The 14,864-nt window shown below is 45.6% G+C and overlaps 3 protein-coding genes and 1 non-coding gene across 4 annotated transcripts in view; 3 read left to right on the top strand and 1 right to left on the bottom strand.

Moving 5' to 3' along the window:
• The first annotated feature begins 269 nt into the window (after positions 1–269).
• nkrf (NFKB repressing factor) lies at positions 270–3,852 on the top strand. The gene is made up of 2 exons (XM_060063235.1): positions 270–392; positions 526–3,852. The coding sequence occupies exons 1-2, from the start codon at positions 302–304 to the stop codon at positions 2,823–2,825; spliced, it is 2,391 nt and encodes a 796-aa protein (XP_059919218.1). The 5' UTR covers positions 270–301; the 3' UTR covers positions 2,826–3,852.
• LOC132466186 (ubiquitin-conjugating enzyme E2 A) lies at positions 3,561–6,663 on the bottom strand. Its single transcript, XM_060063258.1, has 6 exons — positions 6,447–6,663; positions 5,462–5,542; positions 5,215–5,240; positions 4,778–4,867; positions 4,599–4,687; positions 3,561–4,403 (listed from the first exon to the last, which is right to left on the bottom strand). Exons 1-6 carry the CDS (start codon positions 6,488–6,490, stop codon positions 4,275–4,277), a joined length of 459 nt encoding a protein of 152 aa, XP_059919241.1. The 5' UTR covers positions 6,491–6,663; the 3' UTR covers positions 3,561–4,274.
• A 1,158-nt stretch (positions 6,664–7,821) lies between these two features.
• trnae-uuc (transfer RNA glutamic acid (anticodon UUC)) lies at positions 7,822–7,893 on the top strand. Its single transcript has one exon. It is a non-coding gene; the product is annotated as a tRNA-Glu (tRNA).
• A 192-nt stretch (positions 7,894–8,085) lies between these two features.
• elf1 (E74-like ETS transcription factor 1) overlaps positions 8,086–14,864 on the top strand; it is a 43,798-nt gene continuing 37,019 nt past the window's right edge. The window contains exon 1 of the mRNA XM_060063228.1: positions 8,086–8,582. The gene's annotated coding sequence lies outside the window, so the exon portion shown is untranslated. The remainder of the gene's footprint in view (positions 8,583–14,864) is intronic.

The following is a 14,864-nucleotide window of genomic DNA, read 5'->3' as shown; positions in this document are numbered from 1 at the left end:
GTGCTGTTGTTTACCTCGAAAACCGCGTCTACGGCGCCTCCATACGTGTGACAATGTACATGTGAGTGGTCGGTGAGGGGGGCCGTACCTGCGTGATTGGCGTGGGAAGGTCGGCGGGAAACGGGTAGTTGTTAGAGGCAGTGTTTTGATGATCGTTGTTGGGCAATCATTTTCTGTACTGTTCGTCTGGTCCACGTCTTTCATAGAAAGTCGAGCCCATGATCTGTTGATTAACCAGTCAGAATAACACCGCACTTTTCATTGATAGGTATGGCCTGGCTCTGACTGTAAGGTGCTGGTAATGGCAGAAGGGCTTGGCATTGGCGAAATGCCCTCCTTTGACCTGAGTACAAATTCTGAAGCAAAAAAGAGACCCAATTCATCGGATGGCAGTAAGTGATTACGCATGTGTCATAATTACACACAATATAACATTATTTGTATTTACCCATGTGTATGGTCTACCGTTGACCCATCATGTCAATCAAGGGGTCTAAACATTGTCGTTGTGCCGTTTTGTAACAGGAGAAGAGCCTATAAGGAAAATGCCCATATCAAAGTTTGGTGCCAGAGCGCGCTTTGAGCCTGTGCACTTTGTCAGTGGGGGGAGCAGTGGCGGCGGAGCCGGCACTGATGAGAAGGAGAACGACAAGGAGCGCAAGCGGAGCGACCCCCATGGCGCGCGGCCATGGGAGGCCGAGCAGCCCTCCTACGGCGGCGGGAGGGCCCAGGGTTACTCCGCCCCCAGGTCCGCCTTCGACAGAGTGCCGTCCTTCGGCTCGGACTCCTGGAGGGATCGGGACAGGGACAGGACCCGGGATAGAGACCGAGACGTCCCCTCGGGAAGCACGAGTACCGGCCCTGGTCTAGGCTATGCGGCCCGCGGGGCCACCTCCAACTACATGGCCAAGACGCAGCAGGACTACACCGCGAAGTACGAAGCCCACGGCTCCCGGGGTTCCGATTCCTACTCGCAGCCCACCAGGCACGAGGGATACAGCGGTGGGAACCGATCGACAGCCTGGGACGCCGGGCGGCAGGGGTCGGGCTACGGCCCCCAGGACCGCCCCCAGGACCGACCCTCCTCCTCCTCCTCCAGCCGGCCGTTCAGCCGGGTCTACAACAGCCCAGGCAGGGTCAGCCCCAGCCAGGCACAGTCGGCGGCGCTGCCCCCGCCTCGGCCCATACCCTCAGCCCTCATGGAGGAGAAACAGCGACTGATCACCAGCGTGTCCGCTGCACTAGCCGTCTCCTTAAGAGACCCCATGTACATGACCGGGACCGACTCGCCCAACTACAACTTCATGCTGAGCCGCAGCATCCAGGCCTGCAAGACCAACCCCGAGTATATTTATGTCAACCTGAAGGATATCCCTCAAGCCGACCTCCCGAAGAACAGGAAGGTACTGACGGAAGGCTACGCGTGCGAGTTGAGGTGCCAGTGTGTTTATCTCGCCACTGGATACTCGGGCAGTAAGAACGGAGCCAGGGACCGTGCCTCCGAGCAGGCCGTGAAACTCTTCCTGAAGCCGGCTGAAGTTCGTATTGTGCAGCGCAAGTATAGACACTCTATTGTCACCGACATCGTGGTATGCCAGATGCACAGTCCCACCCCAGCCTTTTTGCCTGCCCTTCGTAATCCAGAGGACAAGCCGACGCCTAGCTCGAAGGGCCAATATGAGCCTGACAAACGTAAACACTGGACAGAATTTGTGGTCGTTGACAACGCTCACGATGCCATATGCATACTGAACAACTCTGCCGCCTTTAACCGCATGAAGATCGACTACAAGTTTGACCTGGTCCCAAACAGCAGTTACTGGCTCTGTAGCGTCTACCTGCAGGAGGAGCTGGTGGCCCAGTCTAGGGGCACGAAGAAGAGCTCGAAGCACACGGCAGCCGAGGAGGCAGTGAGGAAGCTGCGCATGAATCAGGCAGCCCGGGAACAAGAGCAGCAGCAGCAGCAAGAGCAGCAGCAGCAACAGCAGCATCCCAGAGGAAACCATCAGTCGGATCCCTCTAGTGGCTGGTTTGGCCAACAGGTCGGCAGGAAAAAGCACTTGAGTGAGTTGGTTATTCTTGAAAACTCAGATAATGCCATCTGCATCATCAACGACACTGCTCAGTTTAATAAAGTATCGGCCGACTACAAGTTTACCGTGTTGCCCGACCACCGCTGGAGATGCGAGGTGTACCTGGAAGGACAGTATGTCGCCGCGGGACTCGGGCCCAAAAAAATAGTGAAACACATCGCAGCGGAGGAGGCCCTGGCTACCTTGAGACAGACGCAGGCCGTGGTTAAGTCCAACCTCAGGAAGGACGGTCACTGCGATGCCATATCACGCCATCAGATCCTGGCGCGTTCGAATGAAGAGAGCATCAAGCAGGAGATCAAGGAGGACAACATCGGGAACCAGCTCCTCCGCAAGATGGGCTGGAAGGGGGGTGGACTGGGCAGGGACGGCGAGGGGATCGCAGAGCCCATCAAGGTCAAGGAGCAGTTCTCCAGAGAAGGTCTCGGCATGGACATGGACAAGCCTTCGAATCAGCTCAGCAAGCGAGACATTGAAGACATCATCCGAAACTACGCCACCTCTGAACGCCAAGATGACCTGCGCTTCTCCAGCGACCTGAACAACGACGAGCGAAAGCAGATCCACCACATATCCCAGAAATACGGCCTACGCAGCAAGTCGTACGGACAGGGCCGGCAACGCTTTCTAGTTGTCAGCCGCAAGGTACATAAAGACCAGCTCATCGGTCAGCTGCTACAGGAAGGACAGGTGGGCCGCTACGAGCTGGTGAAACCTCAGGCGTCTCACTGATCTGCATGAACACTTGTCGTTGGCATGGACCTCGGGACAAATGTATGACCGTAGTATTCATACAGGAGACTGACTCGTACCACAAAACAGATTAATAGTAGGGTATCTTTTAGAAACTCAGATGTTTCTACATTCCTCTGCCGTTATGGTTTTAGCCTGAATAAGGTTTTAGTTTTAAAAAAAGATTGCCATTCCACAAGTCTATTGTTTGTCTCTGCACTACATGCTTGTTTTCAGTGCTTTCATATTCAAATGCCTTGGTTATTTGTTCATTAAACATCGCTGAAATTTGGCCAGAAACCCTTCTTTTTTTCCCCTCAATAACTTTCACTGTAGCAGAATATGCAACTCTACATGTTAAGTACCATGACAGCGAAGAAAACTATATGCCCAATCTTACGTTGATAGAACTCAAATTCAAAATAGCACTTGCAATGTGTATTTTCAATTGAAAGCTACGTGTTAAACTATCTTCACATGGAATTGTGAAAGCTGTGATCTTGTTAACTGTCTGTTTCATTTGTGTGAATGTCTGCTTGTTTTACATGTGATTGAATAAATTAAACCGGAAACCAACTAAACGTTGAGACGTAGATTTTCTCAAAAGGAACTTAAAGAAAGGGCCATGACAAACGGCTTGTTAATTTTATCTACAAGATAAATATTTTGTTACATCCCACTAACGGAAAGTTAAACTGAAGACCGCATCTACGAAAGATACCAATGTTCAGGAAGTCGAGTCAGTTTGAGTTTATTTGTTGTGAAGGGGTAGCATAACATACTCAACCCAAGTGCCTGGAAAGGGCACATAATTCAATCCTTAACATGTCTGGATAGTCAAGTAAAGAAAATGTATATAGTAAAAGGCATGGCTTGAACATGTAGTCTAGAGCCAGTAACTAGAAATCCAGCCTGCATATCTCAAAGGCATTGATTGTAAGAGATGGATGTCAGCACCAGCACACCGTCTGTCACACGCAGACCCATCGCACATTTTCTAGTAACCCATCATACATTTTCTTCAAAAGGTATTCAAAAATGCTAAAAAGAAACATAATATTGAACACATGGTAACATCCTCTAAAAATACAAATATAAATGTATGTTTTGACACTGCAACTGCAATCCACACTTAAGTACAAGTGTCAATCATGGTGGCCCAACCTTGGTGGGTGACTCAGAAAAATGTTTTGTTTGGAGGTGAAGGGAAAATTTGGTGCATCGAAGAAGTTACCCAGATCTAACCAGGTACATTTACTTTAACATGCTACCGCCCAACAACAGCATCTGCAGAAGGCGATGCCACAACACGACATTATACAACTATGGGACAGACACATTAGAAAACTGTCAGATTGTGTGTATGATCGTTTTTCATCACATGATCTGTGTAGTCTTTACTCTTGTGGCGGACATTTTTTTTTTATACTTTGCAAACAAACACACGTGTCAACAATCACGCCAACTCTGCTCGACAATAGCCGACACCCTCTTCTCGTACTCCCGCTTGTTCTCCTGGTACAGCTGGGCGGCCTGGCTGTTGGCCGGGCTGTTCGGATTGGGCTCATCCAGTAAAGACTGAGCAGACAAACAAAAACACATTGGAATCTTCTCCACAGCTGCAGCTCATGAAATGAACATACAACTCCCGGTTTACCCAGCATTGATACTCCCGAAGAAATATGCAGCTGCAAGTATACTTTGCAACACTTATTACAGCTCTTTGTGAATGGCAACACGTATGCTGTGGATGTGTGTGAATAGATAAAATACCTGTATTGAAGTTAATATTGAAGAAACATCATAAGTTGGACTCCAGCGATTCTGTAGAATGTCTAAACATATGCTGCCATCGGCATAAACTGCAAAAAAAGAAAATGAAGGGAAAACATTAAGACACTACACTTTTTTTGAATTTGACTTAAGGTTGCATGAATGCTACTAAAACTTACCATTTGGATGAAACATTTTGGAGACAAAACGCACTGTTGGGGGTTTATTTGGATACTCTTCTGTGAACTCGATAGTGAGTTTAAAGGTTCCTAGGATTAAGAAAAGCAAGGCTTAAGTCAAAATGCATGTGTTTAGAACATCACCTCAAGGCCTACTTATATTTGTCCCTCAACACTGCTTGAATTGCCCATAAAAAAAATGGCATGTTGGGGAATAAAAGTGCCTTGAATAAAACATGGATACAAGCCAAAAGCATCAGCATCTATCAAGAGCTTAAATGACACGTCCTTCAAATGATTGTTTGATTGGTTAAATAGCATTGAAAGGAATTTGGACGTTATTCAACCGTCATCGTAATTTGCCAGGTGTATTGCAACCAATGTACTTTTATCAGCCAGGGCCGATATGAGCTAATGTAGACGTGGCGATAACCTACCATCTTCAAAGGGTGTTCCCTCTGGTCTGAAAAAGAAACGAAAACATGATTAAGACACAACATAGTTTCATTTTTGGACACTGAATTACAATAAATTATTGGAATCTGGGACTTTTTAAAGCCACCAGTTGATGCATAATATGATAGTTACAAAGTTTAGATGAAATGATCTTCGCATATTGTGTTTGCCAAAATACTTACTGCATAGGTCTGACCACTTTTAAATTAACAAATGTTATACACTCACCCAAATATGACAGCATTCCAGACCATAATATTATTCTCGGACGGAGCTCCACTCACCCCAGCTGGGGGGTCTTCTTGCAGCCTTGCAATGCAATGAAGAACAGATTAAAATTTGACCAACACTAACTGCTAGATGTCAAGAAAGAAATAAAAGGCAAAATAGAGAAGCTAACCAAAATAACCTCAGCTGTGCTGGGGTGTCTGATATGTCTCGTAAAGGTGATTATTTATACACTTTCCAAGAAAACAACTGGGGTTGCCATTGCCATCGAGCTTTATTCACTAGTAAATAAGATGGATTTATCATGTCATGTGAAATCTCACTTGTGACCGCTTTGTTAATAGGTCAGAGTTCACAGGACTCCTGGGGTTCGACTGTACTCAACACTAGGAGCACGTGTTGAATGCGTTTTATAATCACAAAATAACATATTTTGACCCCGTTAAACATCAAATTTTGCTAATGCAGGGAATACAATCTCAATCATCGAGGTGTCCCCAGCGAGCTGCACTGGGCCAGACACACATCCATATGTAATGTAGCGTATACCATAGACCCTGTATGCACTGTATATGTATAAAACAACATTAAAACCATCACAATCATTCCAAATTATTCAGATTTGAATCGACCACGACACCTTTCACATAAAGACCAGCAACCACCCGGATCAGTTTCCTTCCGAACCCATTTCGACCAAGTTATTTCCATCTAAGATGAGTGACGTGACACCCAGCGTCAGCAGGCAGCTAGCAGCTACAGCTCACTTCTCATTGTCCTCAACACGCCTAACAGGTGGCCTGTCCCCCAACTAAACACAGATTACGATCCAATAACCCCCAGGTATAATTTCATAAACATATATCGGTGTCCACTCAGAGTTGTGGCCCGTTTACACCATGTAAGCGACGGCTAGCTGAGCTAGCATCGGACGCTAACGCTAGCTATAGCGTTACCATCGCTGCTTGTTTTTCTGTTTCCTTACCGTTTAAAATCTCTCATGAGTCGTCGTCTGGCCGGGGTTGACATCGTGGTCACGCGGTTGCCCTAATCGCAAGCATACAAGTTCGCTTTAGATTATAAACCCGGCTGGATTTCTTATACTTTATAATACGGCTAACTAGTGTTTATTAGTTGTTGAGTATCTTCTGCCTGTGCTGGCCTGCTGCCGTATCGAGTGGTCGGGCGATACCACTCTCTGCGGAGGGGGGGACTACACCAAATCTCACCCTGTGTTCTGATGAAATAGGCAGAGATATATGCAAATTGAAACATAATTTACAAGATAAATGAGGAAAAAATGGAATGAGATGTATTTACAAGAGTAAGTGTTGAGTATTTTTTTTGCAAATACTCCACGTTAGTTATACCTGTACACCCAATACCTGACTTGTGTCGTTCCAGTACGAATTACGTCATTTGTTTAGCAACAGTATTTTGGATGGAGCATAAAACAATTTCGTTAATACGGTAATAAGGCATCACTCATGTTAAAAACATGCATGTAATAAATAAATAAATAAATAAGTCGTATCTAACGTTTCTACTGTTAACCAAAGTCTGATTGGAAAAGTGTCCTGAATCCTGAAGTAAACAGTGTATCCTGACCTCGACAGACTATTCAGTAGGTTATCAGTAAGGTGCCTGTCGTTAAGGATTGACCAGAAGGTGGTGTTGACCAGTAGGTCGGGTTGACCAGTAGGTGATGTTGATCAGTAGGTCGGGTGGACCTGTAGGTGGGGTTGACCAGAAGGTGGGGTTGACCAGAATGCGGGGTTGACTAGGTGATGTTGATCAGAAGGTCGGGTTGGCCAGTGTGTGGGGTTGACCTGTAGGTCGGGTTGACCAGAAGGTGGTGTTGACCAGTAGGTGGTGTTGACCAGTAGGTGGTGTTGACCAGTAGGTGGGGTTGACTAGTAGGATAGGTGTTGTTGATCAGTAGGTGGAGTTGACTAGTAGGTGGGATTGGCCACTAGGTGACGCTATTCGCCAATGTAACAACCATGGATAACAATTTCGAAATGCGCGTGATCAGAAAACGTTTCCTATTCAATTAATAACTCAAAATGTATAATATATATTTGAAACAAAATGTATACAAACAGGTCTTCAAATGAGTCACAATATTCGGTGATTCTTTATAAATCACCAGATATTAAAACATAAGACTCTTAACTGACGTAACGCCACATCGTCTTCCCAAGCACTACACCTATTTTATTATTTAAATATAAACACGAAGAAAGTCTAATTTCTACATGTTTATTACATTTCAGTAGTAATAGGTAAATTATTATAATAAGTAGAAATTACCCAATAGGTTACATACATCTAAGCCAAAATGGCCTCTCTCTCTCGTCTCCCATATGGTCTAGCGGTTAGGATTCCTGGTTTTCACCCAGGCGGCCCGGGTTCGACTCCCGGTATGGGAACGTCACTTTTTGGGGGTATCATGGCCAATAACACATTTCCATCACAATATAAAAGTCACACATGTAAAAAACGTATTTAATCACTTCAAGCACAAACATTTATCTTCAGTATACACATTCAGCTCCTCAAGTATCTCAGATGAACAGCTGTCATGTCTCAGGGTGGCTGATGAGGAAAAGGCAAACCCCGCCCAATGGGGAAAACAAAGTTGACATCCTCACTCAAACTAGCAGAGGCACCGCAAGCGGACTTCTTCCCGGGACAACGTGGACACCACAGATTCACCTTTCTTATTACGTCCAGGTCCAGGTGATGACAACATGTTGAGACCATAGCGCGGACAACATAGTGAACAACATCAAGATCCGCACGCCTAGCAGAGGCGCTCTCCTCCTCCACGCTGAGAGGAGCATGAGAGGCGCCGTGGTGGTCGCCAGCCAATCACTTCCCAGGAAAATGTGACTGCGAGGAATTCCCCACGCATCAGCTATTGCTGTCGGGGGAAAGTAGGAGCTACCGCCAGGCTCCCAGAGGCTCAGGGTGGTTTCTGGAGGATGTAAACCTCAGTGACTCAGTTCAGAGAAGGACCTGGGACTATATACTGAGTACAGAGACGGACCAGGACTTATGGTGTGAGAAGGCGCAGGCTGCTGGGAGATACATGAACAGGACGCCACTGTGTACCAGGGTAAGTCTTTGGTTTAATGGGAAATAACTTAACCACGAACGCCACGAAATGTTTGAGTCTTATGTATTTTTTTTTAATTTCATTACACTGTTTAATTCAGAGTACACACGACGGTTTGCTAAATATTTGTTAATTTCTTTAGATCTTGGTAATGTCACGTGTTATAGTTAATCTTCGATGTACTCCCACCGCGTGTGGCGGTGTCACCGCGGCAATGATCCACAGCCTGCTTTGCCTTCATCTGATGAGAACAGCCCAGGGATAAGTGACTCCACTGATGGGTGTAGCTGCTGCTGCCCCCCTGCCTGTCTGTGTCTCCTCCACCCGCCTGACATGTGACGTGCAGTGTGTGAATGGGTTCCTGTTGTTGGGAGGTCATGTAAATCCTAGGCTCATCCGAGAACGTTATTCCTACAATCCTACATGCTTTCTGTTTCAGATGGCCATTAAGCCACATAAAAAAATGGATTTGAGATATTGTTTGAAATTCTACAAATGTACTCGTTGTAGGAAAGTCCAGAGAATGGTCCTAACATGTGTGTTAAAACTATTTCACTATAGCCCTATACAATCTTTTTCTGTGTCCTGCTTCTACTTAATCTCCAGCAGCCGCCACACATGTCTGCTGTGTTTGGCGAAATGTTGTTCTCTCAAGACTGTTGATCACCCCGCTTCAGGGCAGTCCAAATGTTTACCAGATGTTTACATATTTCGGTTGAGATGCTTGTGTCATGGGACGACCCGGCTGGATCCCATTGGATGCCTTTCGTCCTTTTTCCCCCCAGCCAAAGGCCTTTGTGACGCAGGGTTGAGGGGGGAGAGCCTAGGGGACTTCTGGCGGCCTTGCCCATATCAGACAAGGCCAGCTGGATAGCCTAATTTCTCTCCCCTCCCAGAAAGTCTCCCCTTCCTGGCACATTACTGGAAACTGTTTTCTCCACTCCAGCGGATTACCCACTATATAAGTGGCTATTTTTTAGTTTGATGGTGGCTGTTTGCTCTGAATTAACCTGACAAGTGTCTTCGGTTTTCTGCTCCAACATCGAACTGTGTTGTCTTCCCTCTGTCTGTGTCTCATGGTCAAAGTCATGCATAATTCACTCGCAGTGACTTCCAAACCAGGAGGCGAATCAACAACACACACCGCATGAACCCTGCGCGACTCGTCTGACTGGCGTCCTGCTGTACTTAAACAACAAAATACAAGGCTACGGCTACGGTTGCATTTGAATGGCCAGGGTTCTTCTTTGCCTAACCGGGAACAGAATACTTTGGGTAGAGGCTAATGAAATTCCTGGCACTCATCATGTGACAGTGATGTCACCCTGTGCAGAGCAGCTGAGCAGTGTGTCAGTGGCCGGAAGACAATGGGGAGCTGTGCTGTGTGTTATTGTGCAGGGCACATATTAATGTTGAGACGGTGCACAGAGCAGCGGATCTTCTTACGCGGCTCGCTCCGTCTGGGCACTGCCCGCCCGCCCTAATGGGGCTCTGCTCATTGATTTAGCCGCTCTGCCAGAGGAGGCCGAGCTCTTCTGGTCAGAATCGACCATAAGCGCTTGGATGTGTGCACTGGCAGATAAAGAGCAATGCAGGGATATTAATAATACCACGACTAAAAATAGTCTCTTTTAGTGGCTGTAGGTTGAAAGAAAGACGATGATGTGCGAAAAACTATTTCGGAAGTAGGCCTACCAGGGTTTTATGTTAGATTGTTCGGTTCAGAACAGGATTTAGGGCAACGAACCAGGATGTCGCTTCCGTTGATGTTAAAATGAACACATTGCTAAGTATGGAGACACAGAAAATGAAAATGGATGTCCCATTTTCGTGAGAGCAACATGTATTTAATCTGGCCACTAATGTTAACATCGTTTTGGTATTTTTCAACATACTATGAATAACCACAAGATGGCAACATACATGTGCCTTGGCCATTGCAGTGTCGTGTTGCGGCAGAACGCCCGAAATTAAGAAATCAACTTGTGAAAGACCAAAGCGTACTTCTCGTTTTTTGTGCTACAAACCCAGGATTGTACCGTTTTCTTTAGAAAGATCATAGAGGAACCATCGATGGTGAAGTTCCTTAATCGGAGGTTTCTGTGTGAGCACGGCCGGCCGCGCATGTCACCTGAGTTTCAGGTCCTCAGGTGTCTGATTGCTAGGCAGCAGCAGTAGTAAAGCTTTGTCATTGGCTGTGACGTCACCGGGTGAGGAGACCAGGGAAATTCCACCTGTAACCTCATTCCAGCCCTTGGCTCGCTCCCGGAGCCATGTGACCCGCATAGGTCATAGCTGACCGCGCGGCCGACGTTCCCATGATTTACTGAATCGATTCAATGAGGACGGAGAAATGCTTCAAGCAAGCCTATCCGGGGCCTTGATAACTCTTTATGAAAAGATACACTTTATATATTTATTTAATTTCTTTGACTTTTAAGTAAAGCATTTATGCAATACACTAATTTGTTTTTATAGAATTAGTTTGAATAAGGATGATCTATCATGGTAAGAGCACTAATTACGTTGTTAGAGGGTTATTGCATCTTTTTATATTATTGGATGCCTAATTGTGGTAGAAGTACATGTAATTTGTCCTTAAGGAGTTGTTCTTAATAATAGTAACTGATTCAAAACATAGTAACCGCATTTCCTGTATGCATGCCAGCGTGTAACGCTATTCCAACACGGCACATTTGACATCTCAAAGGCCTAAAGAGGTTGTAAATGTTTCAATGGCACTTTTGAAGGCGTGTCAGAGAATCTAAAGATAGTTCCCTTTTATAAAGAGGACTCAACCTCTCATATGGACACTTGTCCGTGCTGTGCTCCACGCTATGTTTCACCATGCCATGCTTATCTAGACACAATAAAGGCACATTACAGATACACATGAGATTCATTCAGAACATCAGTTCTCAGTACACATTGTACTCCGGCCAATGTGTCCTTTGTAACCATGAGCTCGGGCACTTTAGGACTTTTCTATTGAAAACCAATTTCTTGTTAGTTTCAGTTTTCTTTCCCAGGTGTGCGTGCGTGTGCGTGTGCGTGTGTGTGTGTGTGTGTGTGTGTGTGTGTGTGTGTGTGTGGAGCCAATACAGAAAATTGTGAACAGTAGTGTTCCACAGAGTGAATTTAGTGACAGTATAATTGAGTGTGATGTTCTGCCATGTGTGTGTGTGTGTGTGTGTGTGTGTGTGTGTGTGTGTGTGTGTGTGTGTGTGTGTGTGTGTGTGTGTGTGTGTGTGTGTGTGTGTGTGTGTGTGTGTGTGTGTGTGTGTGTGTGTGTGTCGGGCGTGGGAGAAGGGTACACATGACGTTAATTCATTTTGTCCAGACCTGTAGCCCCCAGAGAGAGTTCAGAGCGGCTAGAAGAAGGTCACCCATGTATAATAACACGAGTGGGCGTTGTGTCTTTACCAAGGTCCGCTAAGTCAGACACCCACACACTGCTTGTGTTATTTCTATCTGAATGAAGCTGGGCCCAGTCAGGGCTTGTGAGTCAGCGAGCGTCTGAGATCATCCCATGGCCCTCAGCGGCTGTGGCTGCTTGGGATTTCAAAGGGCTTCAAGGCATTTCCAAAGTGTATTTATTTATTTTTAACCATCCATATCCGGTGATAATCTCTAACAGTTTGGTGAGTTATATTCATAAAATGACTTGACAATGTACTCATTTTTTAGTACTTGCTGAACAACAAATACTTCGTTACTGGAAACTACCATGGAAGACCTTCAGAGTGCTTCTACCTTTGAAGGATGCTGGAGCCCAAAAGGGTTCAGACCCATAATGTTTAACTCATCATCAAGCAGCATGACCACAACACCTAACTAGGTTCTTTCTGAATGCTCCGGTTGGGCGGCGAGTTCTTGTGTGTGATTGTGTGTGTACTGCTGAAACAGTGTTGCATTCCAGTAAGTGGAAAACCAAATACAGATAGGTCCGGTTTTTTAATTCAGGCCTCTCTATATTCAAGTAGTCGACAAAGGACAAACATCAGACTTTTTGTGTAAGCATATTGGACCTACAAAGGATTATCCGTTTACTGTGGCTGGAGTTTTGACAAAGTTGCATAGCTGGGATATAGACCCTAACCCTAGACCTAATAGGTTCTTTAACGTCCTCAATGTTCCTCTTACATTCGTGTAGTGCTACAAGTTTGCAAAACAATATTCTGAATTTATGTGATCCTAAGATAGACAGACTAGAATAGTTGAAGCATACACCATCAACATTGAACATCACATGTACTGCTTAAAACTATTGCTCCACTTAAACACTAGTGTACCACACGCAGTAAGGACATGTTGTGAAACAAGGCAGTTTGTAGCTTGGCTATTAGGCCCGTTCTCAGCTGCTGTTTGCAGCAGCCATAATTGTAAGACTCTAAAGGAAAGGCGTGCCCCTTTATTTAGTCAGCCGGGTCACATAGTTGGCACACACACACATTATTGCTGTTTTGCTGCAGCTCGTTTGTCGTTCTGGCCATGAGGCAAAGGTCCCACACAATGAGACGAGCCCTGCCTTGGAGCCGACTGGATCTCGTTTCAGCTCAGAGCGCATTAACACCTCAAATGTTGTGAATCGTGTATTCATTCTGGAGTATTCAGATTGGATTTGTGACATGAATCTGTGTGTCTGCTCTTTATTACAGGGTTATTATAATTGGTTGTTAATCCTTAAGGCATTTCCTCTTGATTTTAACAGAGAAAGAATATTCATGAGTTTTGTTGAAACAGTTGAGTGTAATCTTGATATCCTAACCACACGCTATCAAGACCTCTGCAAAATCAGCACACAAAGCATTTAGGCTAGTGATGATGATATTCCAGTATAACTTATGGTGTAGCTGCAAAGTTTAAGAGTTTAACAGCTTCGTTAGGGTCATTAGAGTTGAATATAGTCCATGGCTTCCTATTTCAGGACTCCTTTATAAACTGAGAGACTCTCAGCCTGAGAAAGTAGAAAGAGGAATCTGAGTCTGCTGCTCAGTATTTAGGTCACTGTCAAAAGTGTCTTCTAGGGCAGCGGTCCGCACCCTGACCCCAGGCTAGTGTGTGTGTGTGTGTGTGTGTGTGTGTGTGTGTGTGTGTGTGTGTGTGTGTGTGTGTGTGTGTGTGTGTGTGTGTGTGTGTGTGTGTGTGTGTGTGTGTGTGTGTGTGTGTGTGTGTGTGTGTGTGTGTGTGGGGGGGTAGCCAATCAAACAACAGATTGGCCTAAAGTGACGATGCAGCCAAGGAGTCTGTTAAAAGCGGGTTCATTTACCTAAGTTATGGTCTCGTAGTTCCGCATTATAAAAACAATCAAAGGCTTCTTGACGTCAGAGATCCCGCATGAGACTGCGTGGCCATTTCCCTGGGGGCGCAAGCCGCGGTATCATTGGGACTGCTGCTGTCAGAGCCGTTGGCTTAGCTCATCCCTGCTTGCTTCTGTGTAGTATTGTCTAGCAAATGACTGATGGTGCAAGTGTAATCTCAATTAAGGTAGGCCCCTTGTACAAAAATGTCAGAAAGCCAATAATATTTAACCTTAAAATAGAATCTGTTACAGATGAACCGAAAAGGAACAAAGGTTAAAGTTCTGAGTAAGGTTTGTATTGCTTTAATTAATTTGGTAATTTGTATTAAGTAACCCAGGATGTTACTCATGCTGTTGATTTCAGAATATTACTTTGACTTGACCACATTCGGCCTACCCCTGCGTGAAACGGAAAACAAAAACGTGTACTTTAAGGTGCAACTCACAGCATCTACCACAAACTACCTCTTCCTGTCAACCAGAAGTGTTACTTCTAATGAAGATGCTTATCAAGCAAGCTGACTATATACTACACACACACACACACACACACACACACACACAGCACACACACCACACACACACACACACACACACACACACACACACACACACACACACACACACACACTAGGCCTGCAAACCTGATTTGAAGCAGGATCATCCAGATAACGGTGGGTCTAGGCAGGGAGGGTTGGTAAACCAAACAGATGAATTCCCCTGATTGCCCGACGTGATCTCAGGGCCCTCGTGGAGACAGTCTGTGGCTGAAGGACCTGGACTTAGTGATTATTATACACATCGTTTAAGCTGAACAGCAGGATGGCTCTTGAACCTCATGTTTGATGTGTGCTTTGGCTTAGGATAAGGCTTGGTTAAGAAACGCTTACACATTGTCAGGTGAGGCTGCTGTATTGAGCTTCACAGTCTCTGTCTGTCTCTCTGTCTCTCTGTCTCTCTGTCTCTCTGTGTGTCTCTCT

This window comes from Gadus macrocephalus, chromosome 10 (assembly GCF_031168955.1).
Source record: "Gadus macrocephalus chromosome 10, ASM3116895v1".
Lineage (NCBI taxonomy): Eukaryota > Metazoa > Chordata > Actinopteri > Gadiformes > Gadidae > Gadus > Gadus macrocephalus.
This window is presented reverse-complemented; position numbering and strand designations above follow the sequence as displayed.

What these genes read in the sequence shown, in the direction of transcription:
- nkrf (XM_060063235.1), top strand. Translation starts at nt 302, where the DNA reads ATGGCAGAAGGGCTTGGCATTGGCGAAATGCCCTCCTTTGACCTGAGT. An exon ending in ACCCAATTCATCGGATGGCA is followed by an intron (nt 393 to 525) that starts GTAAGTGATTAC and finishes GTTTTGTAACAG; the next exon opens with GAGAAGAGCCTATAAGGAAA.
- LOC132466186 (XM_060063258.1), bottom strand. Translation starts at nt 6,490, where the DNA reads ATGTCAACCCCGGCCAGACGACGACTCATGAGAGATTTTAAACG. An exon ending in GGGAACACCCTTTGAAGATG is followed by an intron (nt 4,868 to 5,214) that starts GTAGGTTATCGC and finishes TCTTAATCCTAG; the next exon opens with GAACCTTTAAACTCACTATC. An exon ending in CAATATTAACTTCAATACAG is followed by an intron (nt 4,404 to 4,598) that starts GTATTTTATCTA and finishes TTGTCTGCTCAG; the next exon opens with TCTTTACTGGATGAGCCCAA.